The following is a 16455-nucleotide window of genomic DNA, read 5'->3' on the forward strand; positions in this document are numbered from 1 at the left end:
TAGAAGAAGTTGACGTTACTCATTAGCAGCGTCATATTGCGTCCGAAAAATTACACAAGCTGTTAGTGTTAATAAATCGTTGATAAATGGATAATTAATGGCTAGTGAAAATCCAGGCTGTTGTGTTTGGCTAATAAGTTTCAAGAAATCTTGCAACGAAAGGGTGAGAAGAATTAAAACACTCAATTTTGTGCATAATTAAGGGAAACAAGAATTATTTGGTAGATTTAAAGCTGTGAATATGCCTAAAAATGTGCCAAACTTTTTCAATAAAACTTAAACTTGATAAAAAAAAGTACTGTGGTGTTAAGAAAGGGTTATATGATTCAATAACTTCATGTTATGTGCGATTTATTACTGAATTATCGGTATATTGTGTTTTTAGAAAATTAAATTTGTTTAGGTGGTGAATGCCCCTTGCGATGTGAAAATGAGTTTCTTTATTTCCTTCACAATATGTTACTTTACTTTATATTTTCATAAAAAGTGTCATGAATCTGGAGGAATTATATTATGATTATGATTATTATTACCCTTATAATTATGGTGTTAATGATAAAATGGTAATGATGATAAAATAATAAAAGATGATAAATAAGTATGACTCGTAATGTTGAAAATAAACAACAAATGAAAAATTGGTGATTCTTAAATAGCCATACATAGCAGTGTTGTTAATTTTCTAGAGCAAAAATGAAACAGAAAAATGAGTTCTTCTTTAGTTTATAAACATTTACTCTTTTTATAGTTTGCAAGATTTCGAAACCGCTTGCGCCAAAGATATTATTCAAGAAGAGGCAAGACTCTTGACCCGGAAACCCTATTAAATGAAACAGGTACTGCCGACATGGTCGTCGTGAAGACGGTCAGCAAGTCAAACAAAGTTGTTCCTGAAATGTCATCTACGACAGGTATAGTTACTTGCTTGTATATTATGTTTTCTAAACGAATTCTCACTGTAATGTACTCACAAATTTTAGTGCTGTAATATTTGTACGACAAGAATTTTGAAGCACTTGGTATTATTGTGTGAATCAGACTAAACGAAAGACAGTATAAAAAGCACAAAGATTGGCAAAATTAAGTCCCATAATAACAATTTCTTTTAGCCTTATACTGGAACTTCTAAAACCTATATGACATAATTATTATCATAAAGAATAAGTGTAAGGATCATTTCCCTATGTTTGTTTTTTATTATGTTCATTCTATTAATATACGCGCAAAAACGTAGCAACGTATTAAACATATTTAACATTAACATTTGAAAACACATTCTTTTCAAGACGATGCTGTTGATGCAACAGTGACAGAGACCGAAACAGACGACAGACTTGGTAAATACAGTCATGTATTATTTTTATATTTTTTTAACAATATCATTACGAGTACTTCTTCCCCACACCCCCACCCCCACCCAATCTGTCAAACTTTGGACATTCCATTATGCCTTAGAAATTCTATCATTTTTATTTCTTAAAAATTGTTTAGTTTTGGAATATTGTCACAGTTTCCAAAAATATACTCATTTGCTATACATACGTTATCTATATTTTGCATCTTGAGCTCTGTTGGCAATTGTATAATCAGAGTGAATTAGTATTTGAAAGGGAGTTAAAATACTACTTTGTTTACATTTGGCTAACTTTACGAGACAAAACTGCAAGTTCAGCTCAACTCTTTAGTTGTTAAACATGTTCTAAATCAATTATTTAGATTCATTTAACACATGTTTGGTATTTCTAAAAAACATGTCAAATGTTGCATTCATTATCGAAATTGAATGTACATGTATTTGAATTAATGATTGGTCGTCACATACAAAACCATACTATGATACTATGTAAGACAACAACAATAATAACTCCTATTTATGTCATATTGTGTGACACTGAGTCTAAATTACATCAAATAAAACGTAACGAAAATAAAAATATTTTTTCAGTCGCAGAATATGTGCCATGCATCATAGACAAGGCAGCCGACACTCTGAGACAGGAGTTTCCTAGCAACACAACCGCCATAACAGTGAAGTCAGCTGACGACAACATATCATTGTCCTCCAGTATCATTAGCCGTAAGTCATTTGGTTGATGCATAAGTCAATTGTAACAATTGTAAGGTAGAAAGAAGGAAAGAAGGGCATGGATAATGATTTGATTGATGCATTATTAGTCAATTATGACAACGTTCGTAGTATAAAGGGCATGGAAAAATTACTCTAATTATTACATTTTGCCTGTCAACGCACATGCAGCTCAATGCAGTGGTTGTGTTTTTTAGCAAAAATGAGCGGAAATAAGTGTAAGCAGCTGATAATCCAGCTAAATATCCAGTCTCAGATATGAAGAGGCAATTCTTGGAAATTTCGATAAACCAATCAAAGTCAAATGCGGTCGTATCATGTTTTCATCTTTATTCCTTAACTGCCGGTAACTTTTTGCCATCGTATTCCCGTCACTTGTTGGACCTATAATGGTTTAACCACGTTTACCACGGCCTATTTTTTGTTTGTAAAGATAATTTTTATTTTAATTCTGAATATTATACTTGTGATTGTACATGACGTCATAAATTTCTTGACAGACATTGCTGATATGGCTGTAACGGAGAGTCTGTCAAATATTGTGATGGATGTCGACATTAACCACTCTGCTATTAGAGCTCCTAAAACTGTCAAAGAATTCAAAGGTAAGAATTTTTGTTTAAAGGGACTCCACTGAGGCATGACGGGACTGAAAATAAATTTTCGAGATTAATGTTTCATCTGATGTAGTTGTTAACCAATAACTTGTGTGTAAATTTCACATCATTCGCTTATTCCGTTTTTCCAGAATAATTATTCTACTTGTGAAAGAACGACAAAAAAATGAAAAGCACAAAAATACGATTTCCAATTTATTTCTAGGTCTATTTCATAACTATCTTTTGCATATATTATTGTTTTAATTGCCCAAGCCGATTTTTGTTAGAAATTAAAAGTTTAAGTTTAATGAATTTGTACTTCAGTGGAAATCCTTTAATATTTTGTGAGAAACCAAAAAATATTCACCAATACAATTCTTAGTTCAATCGTTGAAGAGAACTTTTTCATATATTATGAAACAAAGTTATAGGCTTCGTTCATCGACGTGGAATCGACCAAGATAAAAGCTTCTCTTAACAAATAACTTAAGTGGGCGGCCTCCGTGGCCTAGTGTTTAAGATCGCTGACTTGAGATCACAGGTCCCTCACCGCTGTAGGTTCGATTCTCACTTGGATCGAAATCTTTCATGTGAGGAAGCCATCCAGCTGGCTTACGGAAGGTCGGTGGTTCTACCAAGGTTCCCGCTCGTGCCTGAAATAATGCCCGGAGGAGCACCTAGGGTCTTCCTCCACCAATAAAGCTGGAAAAAAAACAAAGAAAAAATCTCGGCGGGATGCTCTAGGATGGCCCGATTTGAGTGTACGGTCGCCCATATGGGTTTCCGGCGGCGACCTTAAATAAACGCATTAAAACAAAAAAAAAATAACTTAAGTGTGTAATTTACAAAAGATATTGATACATTGAACTCATGGAATGAAAACAATAATTGTTCTATTTTTTCATATATTTTTATAGAAGCATTTGGCATAACCGGATATGACGACATTGATGACGGTCTTCCACCTGTAAGCGTGTAAGGTAAGGTTTGTATTTAATCCAGTGTTGAAATAGTTTGAAATGTTAAAGTTAAAGTAAGGACACTGTGTTATGCCTTCTGAAATATTACTTTAAATAAAAACAAAACATTTCTAATGTCAGAAGATGAATTTAAACGTTGTACTTTGTTTATGTATGTATCATAATGACTTCTAACCTCGCTCTAAAGACCAAGGAAAATGTAGTTGATCTCGGTAACGGATACTCTCTGGGCATCTCTTAAAATATAAAAAATTAAATAAATAAGTTACCCTGATTGTTTATGAAGAGCAATACAACATGCACACTCAGTTTGTTTTTGTTAATTTCAGAGCAGCAAGTATACAAGAACAAAAAAGCAACAACGTGTGTCTGGGTTTTTGTTTATTTGTTGTTGTTGTTTTTTTTGTTGCTGTTTTGTTTTGTTTGTTTGTGTGTTTGTTTTCGTTTTGTTTTCCATTGTTCTATTTTGTGTGTGTATTTTTCTTCTCCTCGTTTTCCATTTCTATCTTTTTCTTTTTTCGTTTGTTTTTCATGTTCTGCTTAGGCATCGATTTAATATCTAATATATTTTTGTCATAAAAAAGTTTCTGAATTTTATTTTCACCAATAAAATCCATTGAAACATGCCTTTGTGTATTGTTTGTATTATACAAAATGACGGTAGATTCGTTCCAGAAGCAGGCAACTGCACTTTCAGCCTTTCTACAACTACACCCCCAGCAGAGCTATTCAAAAAGTGTCTTCTTACACTTTTAAATAACTGTTATCTTGCACGTGATTTGAGTGCCTGCTTAAGATAGTTATAAATATGGTGGCTGATTTGTGCCATTCGTGTTTTCGCCCCGCGACCCCGCCAAGAGAAAAGTCGAATATTAATAAGTTAAAATGGCTGGGGCGCACAGCGAAAACACGCTAATTAGCGAGGGCGCGGGACGAAGTTTAATAAATAAAACTTCGCCCCGAGGTAGCGCGGAGCGAGATTTAAGAAATAAAACGGTTGGGTCGCAGGACGAAAACACGATAATTAGCGTGGGCGAGGGACGAAGTTAAATAAATTAAATTTTCCCGAGCGCCCTCGCAAATAAGTGTGTTTTCGTCCCGCGACCCCTCCAAGCAAAAGATCGATAATTAACGTGTTAAAATGGCGGGGGCGCGCAGCGAAAACACGCTAAAAAGCGCCCCGCCGTTTTATTTCCTAAATCTCGCTCTGCGCTACCTCGGGGCGAAGTTTTATTTATTAAACTTCGCCCCGCGCCCTCGCTAATTAGCGTGTTTTCGCTGCGCACTGTAACACCGCATTTTGGGGTCAAACGCACTTTGGGGTCCGACCCCAAAGTGCGTTAAACTTCGCACCGCTCTTTGGGGTCAAACGCACTCTGGGGTCAAAATCGAGAAATTGACCCCAAAGTGCGTTAATAAGTGCGAACAAAAAAAAGTATCAAAAAAATGTCACTTTATGTCACAAATGTCATCGTTCAAAATACTCTAGTACAGAAATTGTGTATTTCTAAAGTTCAAAGATGTGCTGCCAAAATATCCCGTTCTGTCAGTCATTTAATTGACATGTTGAGCCCCATTTTAAATAATATTATGCTGAGAATAAAAAATTGATTTTTTTCCCAAAGAACTATAAATATACTCTATTGCAATGTTCTGGTGAAACATCAAGTTTTTTGATCGGACTATAAAAAGTGATTTTTACAAATACATTATTAAGCTTATCAACAAACTTAAGGGTTTTGTAAGCACCGTAACAACCGTTCGCCGGAGACTTTTTTCAAGGGAAATCTGACATACTTCTTTAGAAAGAGCAAACATGAATTTTATAATGTTAAAATAATGGTATCAGAGAAATGTAAGATGCTTGTTACCTGAATAAAGTAGCGATAAATGTGAAATTATTTGTCATAAAGGTAGTCCAAACAATGTAGTATTTGACTTCCATATAAAATACTTATTCACTATAACTGTACTTATCATTGTCAAAAAGCAACAGTTGAAGATGGTTCAGGTAATTGGCCAATGACTATTTTTTTGGTAATATAAAAGAACATCAAAATAAAAAAACAGTTTTTAAGAAAAACAAATAAAAGCATAATGGGCCTTTAAAATGATATTTTTAACCCTCGGGGGAATCAATACCCCACACTGCCATCTATACCCCCAGTGAGAATTTTACATTATTACGAAGCTCCGCTCTTAATGTGCGACTACTTAAATAGTTGATATTTTAGAACTGCCTGTACGGACTACTACTTTAAGCCGCATCTACACCTAGTCAAGTTTCTTATGTGTCACATTTAGCTAAATAAATTAAACTTGATCTTGACCATTGAAATGGCCATTTAAAATGACCACTAAAGTGGTCGCCAAATTTCTTCATCATAAATGGATGATAGATCAAATAAAACTTTTAAGGAAAGGAAGAGCCTGAAATTTGTCACAAAGCATGTAAAAAACAATCCAATATGGCAGAAAAATCCAAGATGACAAACATTTTTCTATAGGCCAATATAATTGTAATATTGAAGTAATATTAAAGATAGTACTTAAATCTTAAAGGCAGCGAATACTACACTCTTTCCTTTCCTATCTGCTAAGTATAGAGCTTTCATGTATTTTATCTGGGACTCTGTGAAAGCATATAGAGCGGCTACTCAGATGCCTACTTTTACATAGCGTGCTATGTAACACCGCACTTTGGGGTCAAACGCACTTTGGGGTCCAACCCCAAAGTGCGTTACGTACTTTGGGGTCCGACCCCATAGTGCGTTACGCACTTTGTGGTCCAATTTCGACCCCATAGTGCGTTAAACAGGTACATATGCATTTTTTAACATCAGGCAAACGACCGCACTTTGGGGTCATAGAAAATTAAAGTTCATTATGTTTTAAATAATATATTGTAGTCAAAGCCAATGGTAAACAAAAAAATCAAGGCATTAAATAGACACAAACATGTGCCCTGAATTATAGTAGAATCAATAGGGATTTAACTGATCTTGATTAGTAAGCGAAGAACTTTCACCAAATAAATCACCAAATAAAGAATTTGTATCAATTATTAAGCTGAAAATATTTTTTCTCAAATTTTCCATTTATTTTAAAAGAATGTACACCTTTCATTAACTCCATTGTTTTTAGCTAAATGCATTATTTTCCCGTTTTTTATTTACACATTTTTAAGAAATATGATAGTCTTAGCATAGACAAAGGTATAAATTCTGGGAAATCTTATTAAGACATTTCAGTAAGAAATGAGCCTGATAATATGTTGAAAGAGACATTTATTTAGCTAAATGTGACATATAAGAAACTTGACTAGGTGTAGATGCGGCTTTAAGTAGTAGTCCGTACAGGCAGTACTAAAATATCAACTATTTATGTAGTCGCACATTAAGAGCGGAGCTTCGGAATAATATAAAATTCTCTTTAGGGGTATAGAGGGGATTGTGGGGTATTGATCCCCCGAGGGTTAAAAATAACGTTTAAAGGCACATTATGTTTTTATTTGTTTTTCTTAAAAGCTTTTTTAATTTGATGTTCTTCTATATTATCCAAAAAATACACATTAGCCAATTACCTGAACCATTTTTTTCATCTGTTGCTTTTTGGCAATGATGAGTACAGTTATAGTGAATTAGTATTTTATATGGAAGTCAAATACTACAGTGTTCGTTTCTTTTATGACAAATAATATCACAGTTATCGCTACTTTATTCAGATGACAAGCATCTTACATTTCTCAGATACCATTATTTTAACATTATAAAATTCATGTTTGCTCTTTCTTAAGAAGTATGTAAGATTTCCCATAATAAAGCCTCTAGTGAACGGTTGTTACGGAGCTTACAAAAGCCCTTAAGTTTGTTGATAAGCCTAATAATGTTTTTGTAAAAATCACTATTTATAGTCCGATCGAAAAAAAAATTCACCATAACATTGCAACAGAGTATATTTATAGTTCTTTGGAAAAAGACATTAACTGCATTTTTTTCATTCCAAACATATTTAAAATGGGGCTCAATATGGCACCAAAAGTTATCAAGTAAATGACCGACAGAACGGGATACTTTTCGCAGCATCATTTAATTCTAGGAATACACAATTTCTGTACTAGAGTATTTTGAACGGTGGCATAAAAGTGACATTTGTATTTTTGTATACGTTTTTTTGTTTTTTGTTTTTCGTACATGTTTTTGTTTGTTTGTCGTAGATATTTTTTTACATGTAGTTTTGAATACATACTTTTTTTAGTTTTGCATACATATTCTTTTTTAGTTTGCAGACATATTTTATTTTAGTTTTGCATACATATTCTTTTTTAGTTTGCATACATATTTTATTTTAGTTTTTGTGTACATATTTTATTTTTGTTTTTTCGTACATATTTTTACATGACGCCATTTGCAAAGTAGAGTTTTGGATAATTACACCATTTGTTAAACACCATTTTCAAACACTTCGCCATCTGTAAATTACAGTACCCCATTTGCAAATGCCATTTGCAAATACCAACATTTTCATTTTTCAGTATCCGCGGTAACCCAAAGAAAGGTTCTGCATATGGTTTCGTTGTGGTTAACATTTGTCACAAGGTGCCTTTAAATCCTTCATGGGGTTTCTGAAATAAGAAGCGGACATGAAACCCAAATCTTTATCCTTTTACCTGTGACCCCGACCTTGAGCCGGCACACCTGGCCAGTTCTGTACATTATCTGAATGTGCTAAGGAATTGACCTAAATTTCATAAGTTCTCAATTCTCAGGGGGTGGGGTTGAGTGGTGCATATTCATGGAATAATAACTGATCACCAATTAACATCCCTTTCCAAATAGACACTAATATAACAGTATATAATAATAAAAGAACAATAATTAAATAAGAATAACATATAATATAAAAATGGGCCGAAAAGGGTCGGCCGAAACCAGACTTGCCCGGCCGAAAACGACTGGCCCGATTCCAAAAAATGGGCCGAAATGTGACCTAACCACTCTACTAGTTGTACACTCAACTGTGGGCTGTTATGAGATTTGAAGGCTGTTTTGATTGGCTAAAATATGTATGAAAAACAAAAATAACATATGTACGATAAACAAAAATGAAATATGAATGCAAAACTGAAAAAAATATGTATGCAAAACTAAAATAAAATAAGTATACAAACTTAAAACAAAAAATGCAAATGTCACTTTTATGCCACCGTAATTTTGTTATATGAACACACTTTTTTAGATATTTCAAGTGGTTACATTAATGAAACTTTTATCAGTTAAGCATTGTAACACCGCACTTTGGGGTCAAACGCACTTTGGGGTCCGACCCCAAAGTGCGTTAAACTTCGCACCGCACTTTGGGGTCAAACGCACTTTGGGGTCAAAATCGAGAATTTGACCCCAAAGTGCGTTAATATGCTACATATCAACGCACTTTGGGTTCCAGAGGTCTAAAGGTGTAATCTGAGTTCTGCTTAAATACTGAGAACTGACTTATTTTCGATCTGCGGCATAGAAATATTTGAGGTGGAGTTCAGGATGGCGGTCAATACTTTGATGATGCTTAAGTGATAAAAGTTTCATTAATTTTACCACTTAAAATATCCAATAATAATAATAATTTGTTCATATAACAAAATTACGGTGGCATAAAAGTGACATTTGCATTTATTTTTATTTAAGTTTTGCATACATATTTTTATTTAAGTTTTGCATACATATTTTTTTCAGTTTTGCATTCATATTTTTTTTTTTGAGCTTTGCATTCATATTTTATTAAAGTTTTTCGTATATTTTTTATTTTGGTTTTTCGTACATATTTTAGCCAATCAAAACAGCCTTCACATCTCATAACAGCACATAGTTGAGTATAAAACTAGCACAGTAGTTTGGTCACATTTCGGCCCATTTTTTGGAATCGGCCCAGTCGTTTTTGCCGCGCAAGTCTGGTTTCGGCCGACCTTTTTCGGCCCATTTTTTAAATCATATGTATTTTATATAATAAGTGTATTTTTTAAAAATTATTATCTACTATTATATTAGTGTCTATTTGCAAAGGGCTGTTGATTGGTGAATGAAATATGCACCACTCAACCCACCCCCTGAGTATAGCGGGGGGAGGGGCATTGACTTTAAACCAAGCCGACCAATGGTAAAATCTTCGCCCTGCGGGGGATATTCAGATAATAACATTTCTGCCTTATGCCCCGGAACAGCGCAGACATCACACGATTCATTTTTAACTCGCACTCCCCCGGGGGCAAGGGAGGTGGTTACAAATGACTGGTGTATTACAATAATGCACAATAAAAGATCTAAAATAGGTCCTTATATTCCACTGATTTAGAAAAAAATATATATATACATGTACATGTATATATCAGAGACATAGATTATATCTATGTCTATGTAAATATATATATACTAAAAAGTGTTATTATCTTTTTGATACCTCCAAAAATGAAAATGATGGTATTTGGGAAAAAAGGCGTTTTCAAATGGGGGGAAAATGTAAAATTTTCAGATGGCGAATTTGTTGAAAATGGTGTTTTTTCAATGGGTAATTAAACCAAACCTACTTTTTAAAAGGCGTCATTGGGAAAAAATTTTGTAGAAAAAAAAATGGAAAAAAAAAAACAAAAAAAAAATTTTGTAAACCCAAAAAATCAAAAAAAAAATTGTATTGCAAAAAATAAAAAAAAAAATATGGGATCAAAACCTTTAAAAAAAATATGTTTTGCGTTCTGTCAGTCATTTACTTGATAACTTTTGGTGCCATGTTGAGCTCCATTTTAAATATGTAAGGAATGAAATAAATGCAGTTAATATTTTTTCCCCTTCGCCAGATGCTTTTTTAATGGGAAATCTTACATACTTCTTTAGAAAGATGAATTTTATAATGTTAAAATAATGGTATCAGAGAAATGTAAGATGCTTGTTACCTGAATAAAGTAGCGATAAATGTGAAATTATTTGTCATAAAAGTAGTCAAAACAATGTAGTATTTGACTTCCATATAAAACATGTAAAACTACTTATCACTATAACAGTACTGTTACTCATCATTGTCAAAAAGCAACAGATGAAAAAGATGGTTCAGGTAATTGGCCAATGTGTATTTTTTTGATAATATAAAAGAACATCAAAATAAAAAAGCTGAAGAAAAACAAATAAAAGCATAATGGGCCTTTAAAATGTTATTTTTAAACCTCGGGGAGATCGATACCCCACAATCCCCTCTATACCCCCAGTGAGAATTTTACATTATTCTGAAGCTCGCTCTTAATGTGCGACTACTTAAATACATTTGTAGTTGATATTTTTTGACTGCCTGTACGGACTACTACTTAAAGCCGCATCTTCACCTAGTCAAGTTTCTAATGTGTCACATTTAGCTAAATTAATGGCTATTTTAACATATTATCAGGCTTTTTTACTGAAAAGTCTTACTAAGATTACCCAGAATTTATACCTTTGTCTATGCAAAAGACTATCATATTTCTGTAAAATGTGTAAATAACAAAACGGGAAAATGATGCATTTAGCTAAAAACAATGGAGTTAATGAAAGGTGTACATTCTTTTAAAATAAATGGAAAATTTAAGAAAAACATATTTTAAGCTTAAAGCTGCATGCCTCCAGATGAGTCAAAATATTTCAATAAAAATCAAACTGAGAAATATGTACTACGATTATAAGGAAATGTAAAATGATTCAAGATTCAAAGTAATATTTTACATGCTATGTGCGGTCAATGACTGAGTTTTCAATATTTAGAACTATATTCCTACTGCGTTTACGAACGCATTAAGGGCTATTTATGCATATTTTGACAACTTTTTGGTAATTAACGTAAGTTATAAGTGCCATTGATAATGTGCAAATTGCTTCCTTTTGGTTATTAAAACTATATTATACATTCAAATAATTTTTCAAAATTTTCATGAAAATTAGCGTGAATCTGGAGGCGTGCTGCATTGATACAAATTATTATTTTTTGGTGATTTATTTTGTGAAAGTTCTTCACTTACTAATCAAGACCATTTAAATCCCTATTGATTCAGGGCACATGTTTTGTGTCTATTTAATACCTTGATTTTTGTTTACCATTGGCTTTGACTACACTATATTATTTCAAACATAATGAACATAAAATTTTCTCTGACCCCAAAGTGCGGTCGTTTGCCTGATGTTGAAAAATGCATATGTACCTGTTTAACGCACTTTGGGGTCGAAATTTGACCCCAAAGTGCGTAACGCACTATGGGGTCCGACCCCAAAGTGCGTAACGCACTTTGGGGTTCGACCCCAAAGTGCGTTTGACCCCAAAGTGCGGTGTTACAAAGCATCATAAAGTATTGACCGCCATCTTGAACTCCAACTCAAATATTCCAATGTCGCAGATAGAAAAAAAGTCAGTACTCAGTATTTAAAGCAAAACTCTTTTACACCTTTAGACCTTTGAATCCAAAGTGCGTTGATATGTAGCACATTAACGCACTTTGGGGTCAATTTCTCGATTTTGATCCCAAAGTGCGTTTGACCCCAAAGTGCGGTGCGAAGTTTAACGCACTTTGGGGTCAAAGTGCGGTGTTACAGTGCTATGTGTGAGGGGGTTAAAACGTGTGCATGGCAAAAATATACATTAACGTTTATTTGTCTGAGTACTCTGAGTTTTGTGTTTCGGTTTTTCGCTATTTCGGTTGTCGTTTCGTTCTTCTGTTTCGTTCTCTTCGCATTTCCTTCTTGGTTGTCGTTTTTTTCTGTTATTTGTCATGACCTTCTGTTCTCTGTAATCAACGGGTCCTGTCAGTTTTTAAATAAAGTCATGTACTTTTAACTATTTATTTTACAATTTACTTTTTTTTAATATCTAAAAAAAATCTTCCAAAATTTGACCACAGCATTGAAAAGGCCGATTTTTTACTCAAGTGCAAATGTACTTTAATTAAAAAATGGTCGTTATGTAAGACAACAACAACAACAAAAATAACTCCTATTTATATCGTAATTGTGTGACTTTTGTTCTGAATTAAAATATAAAGTAAAAGTGTAAACGAAATTAAAAATTTTTTTTTTTTAGTCGGCAGACTTCGTTGGCATGCATCATAGAACCAAGGCAAGCCCCGACACCTCTGAGACAGGAAAGTTGCCCTAGCAACAAAAACCGGCCCATAACCCCAGTTTGAAGGCAGCAGACGGACAACATAATCATTGTCCTCCAGGTATCATTCAGCCGTAAGTCATTTTGGTTGATGCATAAGTCAAATGGTGTAACAATTTGTAAGGGATTAGTCGGAGAAGAGGCATGGATAATGATTTGATTGATGCATAAGTTCAATTGTAACACGTCTGTAGTAAGGAAAGGGCATGGAAAATTAGCATTTAGTTATTAAAACATTTTTGCCTGTCAACCACCACTTCCAAAGGCTCAATGGCAGGTGGTTTCATTTTTTTTTGGGCGACAAAATGAACGGAAAAAGTGAAGAAGCAGCTGATAATCAATTCTCAGATATGAAAGTGGCAATTTTTTGGAAATTTTTCCGATTAGCCCAATCAAAGTTCAGAATGCGGTCATTAATAAAATTTTCCATTTTTACTCCTTGGGACTGGCCCGGTAACCTGTTTTTGCTATCCTAGTCCCGGCGGCTTGTCGGACAAGTACCCAACAAAATGGTTTTAACCAATATACCCAATTCCCTATTTTTTTTTAGTAATAAAATAGAGGATTATTTGGGGGTTTAGTTCAGTGTAAGATCGGAAATATATTTCACCGGTGGTGAGCACCAAAAGGGTATTTATTTCACGAGTGGCGGCCAGCCACGAGTGAAATAGAACTTTTTGGTTTAACAAGGGGAAATAATATTTCGATGCTTAAACACTTAAATTAAAAACAAATTTTCTTTTTATTATATGCAAAGAAAACGTTTTAAAAAGACATTAAACCTAATACTGAATGAAAAGCGCGCCAAATAATATTACAAACGTGGACGTCATTTTACGACGTCACGTCATTAAGTTGGTACCCAGTACTGTGTACGCTGGTATTTCACTGAAACAACGTAAGGGGGCTTAAATTCAAAACAGTGAAATTATCAAAGTGATAATTTCACTGTTTCAAACAGTGGAAATTACCAGTTTTATATCACTGATATATTTCTATAAACCACCGCAAAGCCATGTTATAATAACTTTTATTTTAATTCTGAGTTTTGTTTGTGTCCATTTTTTACGCCCTTTTTCCAACAGTATTTCAGTCATATAGGCTTAATTCTGAGTAATATACTTTTGAGTCTATATGACATCATTAATTTCTTTATAGAAATTGCTGATATGGCTGTAACGGAGAGCCTGTCAAATATTGTGATGGATGTGGACATTAACCACTCTGCTATTAGAGCTCCTAAAACTGTCAAAGAATTCAAGGGTAAGAATGGTTGTTTAAAGGGACTCCACAATGGCATGATGTTACTGGAAATAAATATCATGTTCCATCTGATGTAGTTGTAGACTTGTGGGAAAATTTCACATCATTCGCTTTTTCCGTTTTTCCAGAATAATTATTCTACTTGTGAAAGAACGACAAAAAATAAAGAACAAAAATACGATTTCCAATTTATTTCTAGGTCTATTTTCATAACTATCTTTTGCATATATTATTGTTTTTAATTGCCCAAGCCGATTTTTTGTTAGAAATTAAAAGTTTAAGTTTTAATGAATTTGTACTTCAGTGGAATTGCTTTAATATTTTGTGAGAAACCAATAAATATCCACCAATACAATTCTTAGTTCAATCGTTGAAGAAAACTTTTTCATATATTATGAAACAAAATAGGCGTCGTTAATCGACGTAGAATCGACCAAGATAAAAGCTTCTCCTAATAAATGCTCTGTATAACACTAAAACGTGTAATTTACAAAAGATATTGATACATTGAACTTATGGAATGAAAACAATAATTGTTCTATTTTTTTCATATATTTTTACAGAAGCATTTGGCATAACCGGATATGACGACATTGATGACGGCCTTCCTCCTGTTAGCGTGTAAGGTAAGATTTGTATTTAATCCAACGTTGAAATAGTTTGAAATGTTAAAGTTAAAGTAAGGACACTGTGTTATGCCTTCTGAAATATTACTTTAAATAAAAACAAAACATTTCTAATGTCAGAAGCTGAATTAAAACCTTTTACTTTGTTTATGTATGTATCATAATGACTTCTAACCTCGCTCTAAAGATCAAGGAAAATGTAGTTGATCTCGGTAACGGATACTCTCTGGGCATCTCTTAAAATATACAAAGTTGAATAAATAAGTTACCCTGATTGTTTATGAAGAGCAATACAACATGCACACTCAGTTTGTTTTTTGTTAATTTCAGAGCAGCAAGTATAACAAGAACAAAAAAGCAACAACGTGTGTCTGGGTTTTTGTTTATTTGTTGTTGTTGTTTTTTTTGTTGCTGTTTTGTTTTGTTTGTTTGTGTGTTTGTTTTCGTTTTGTTTTCCATTGTTCTATTTTTGTGTGTGTATTTTTCTTCTCCTCGTTTTCCATTACTATCTTTTTCTTTTTTCGTTTGTTTTTCATGTTCTGCTTAGGCATCGATTTAATATCTAATATATTTTTGTCATAAAAAAGTTTCTGAATTTTATTTTCACCAATAAAATCCATTGAAACATGCCTTTGTGTATTGTTTGTATTATACAAATGACGGTAGATTCGTTCCAGAAGCAGGCAACTGCACTTTCAGCCTTTCTACAACTACACCCCCAGCAGAGCTATTCAAAAAAGTGTCTTCTTACACTTTTAAATAACTGTTATCTTGCACGTGATTTGAGTGCCTGCTTAAGATAGTTATAAATATGGTGGCTGATTTGTGCCATTCGTGTTTTCGCCCCGCGACCCCGCCAAGCGAAAAGTCGAAAATTAATAAGTTAAAATGGCTGGGGCGCACAGCGAAAACACGCTAATTAGCGAGGGCGCGGGACGAAGTTTAATAAATAAAACTTCGCCCCGAGGTAGCGCGGAGCGAGATTTAAGAAATAAAACGGTTGGGTCGCAGGACGAAAACACGATAATTAGCGTGGGCGAGGGACGAAGTTAAATAAATTAAATTTTCCCGAGCGCCCTCGCAAATAAGTGTTTTTTCGTCCCGCAACCCCTCCAAGCAAAAGATCGATAATTAACGTGTTAAAATGGCGGGGGTGCGCAGCGAAAACACGCTAATAAGCGCCCAGCTACCTCGGGGCGAAGTTTTATTTATTAAACTTCGCCCCGCGCCCTCGCTAATTAGCGTGTTTTCGCTGCGCACTGTAACACTGCATTTTGGGGTCAAACGCACTTTGGGGTCCGACCCCAAAGTGCGTTAAACTTCGCACCGCACTTTGGGGTCAAACGCACTTTGGGGTCAAAATCGAGAAATTGACCCCAAAGTGCGTTAATATGCTACATGTCAACGCACTTTGGGTTCCAGGGGTCTAAATGTGTAATCTGAGTTCTGCTTAAATACTGAATAATGACTTATTTTCGATCTGCGACATTGAAATATTTGAGGTGGAGTTTAAGATGGCGCTCAATACTTGGGCTAAGTACTAAAAGTGAAATTTGCATTTTTTTAATTTAAGTTTTGCATACATATTTTTTTTGTCAGTTTTGCATTCATATTTTTCTTTTTAGTTTTGCATCCATATTTTTATCGTAGTTTTTCGTACATATTTTATTTTTTGTTTTTCGTACATATTTTAGCCAATCGAAACAGTCTTCACATCTCATAACAGCCCATAGTTGAGT

General features: G+C 33.9%; 1 protein-coding gene across 2 annotated transcripts; it reads left to right on the forward strand.

The window, feature by feature from the left end:
- The first annotated feature begins 29 nt into the window (after positions 1 to 29).
- LOC132713204 (uncharacterized) lies at positions 30 to 15104 on the forward strand. 2 transcript variants are annotated; one of them, XM_060695692.1, is made up of 7 exons: positions 30 to 163; positions 749 to 911; positions 1287 to 1337; positions 1946 to 2077; positions 13986 to 14090; positions 14654 to 14716; positions 15047 to 15104. In XM_060695692.1, exons 1-6 carry the CDS (start codon positions 98 to 100, stop codon positions 14713 to 14715), a joined length of 579 nt encoding a protein of 192 aa, XP_060551675.1. In that variant the 5' UTR covers positions 30 to 97; the 3' UTR covers position 14716; positions 15047 to 15104. The 2 variants fall into 2 exon arrangements, with proteins under 2 accessions (XP_060551675.1, XP_060551674.1); XM_060695691.1 differs by lacking the exons at positions 13986 to 14090; positions 14654 to 14716; positions 15047 to 15104 and adding exons at positions 2587 to 2691; positions 3603 to 3665; positions 3995 to 4296.
- Positions 15105 to 16455: the final 1351 nt, after the last annotated feature.

The sequence above is a fragment of the Ruditapes philippinarum genome, unplaced genomic scaffold, assembly GCF_026571515.1.
Source record: "Ruditapes philippinarum isolate M1 unplaced genomic scaffold, ASM2657151v2 ctg7159_1_1_1_1, whole genome shotgun sequence".
NCBI lineage: Eukaryota > Metazoa > Mollusca > Bivalvia > Venerida > Veneridae > Ruditapes > Ruditapes philippinarum.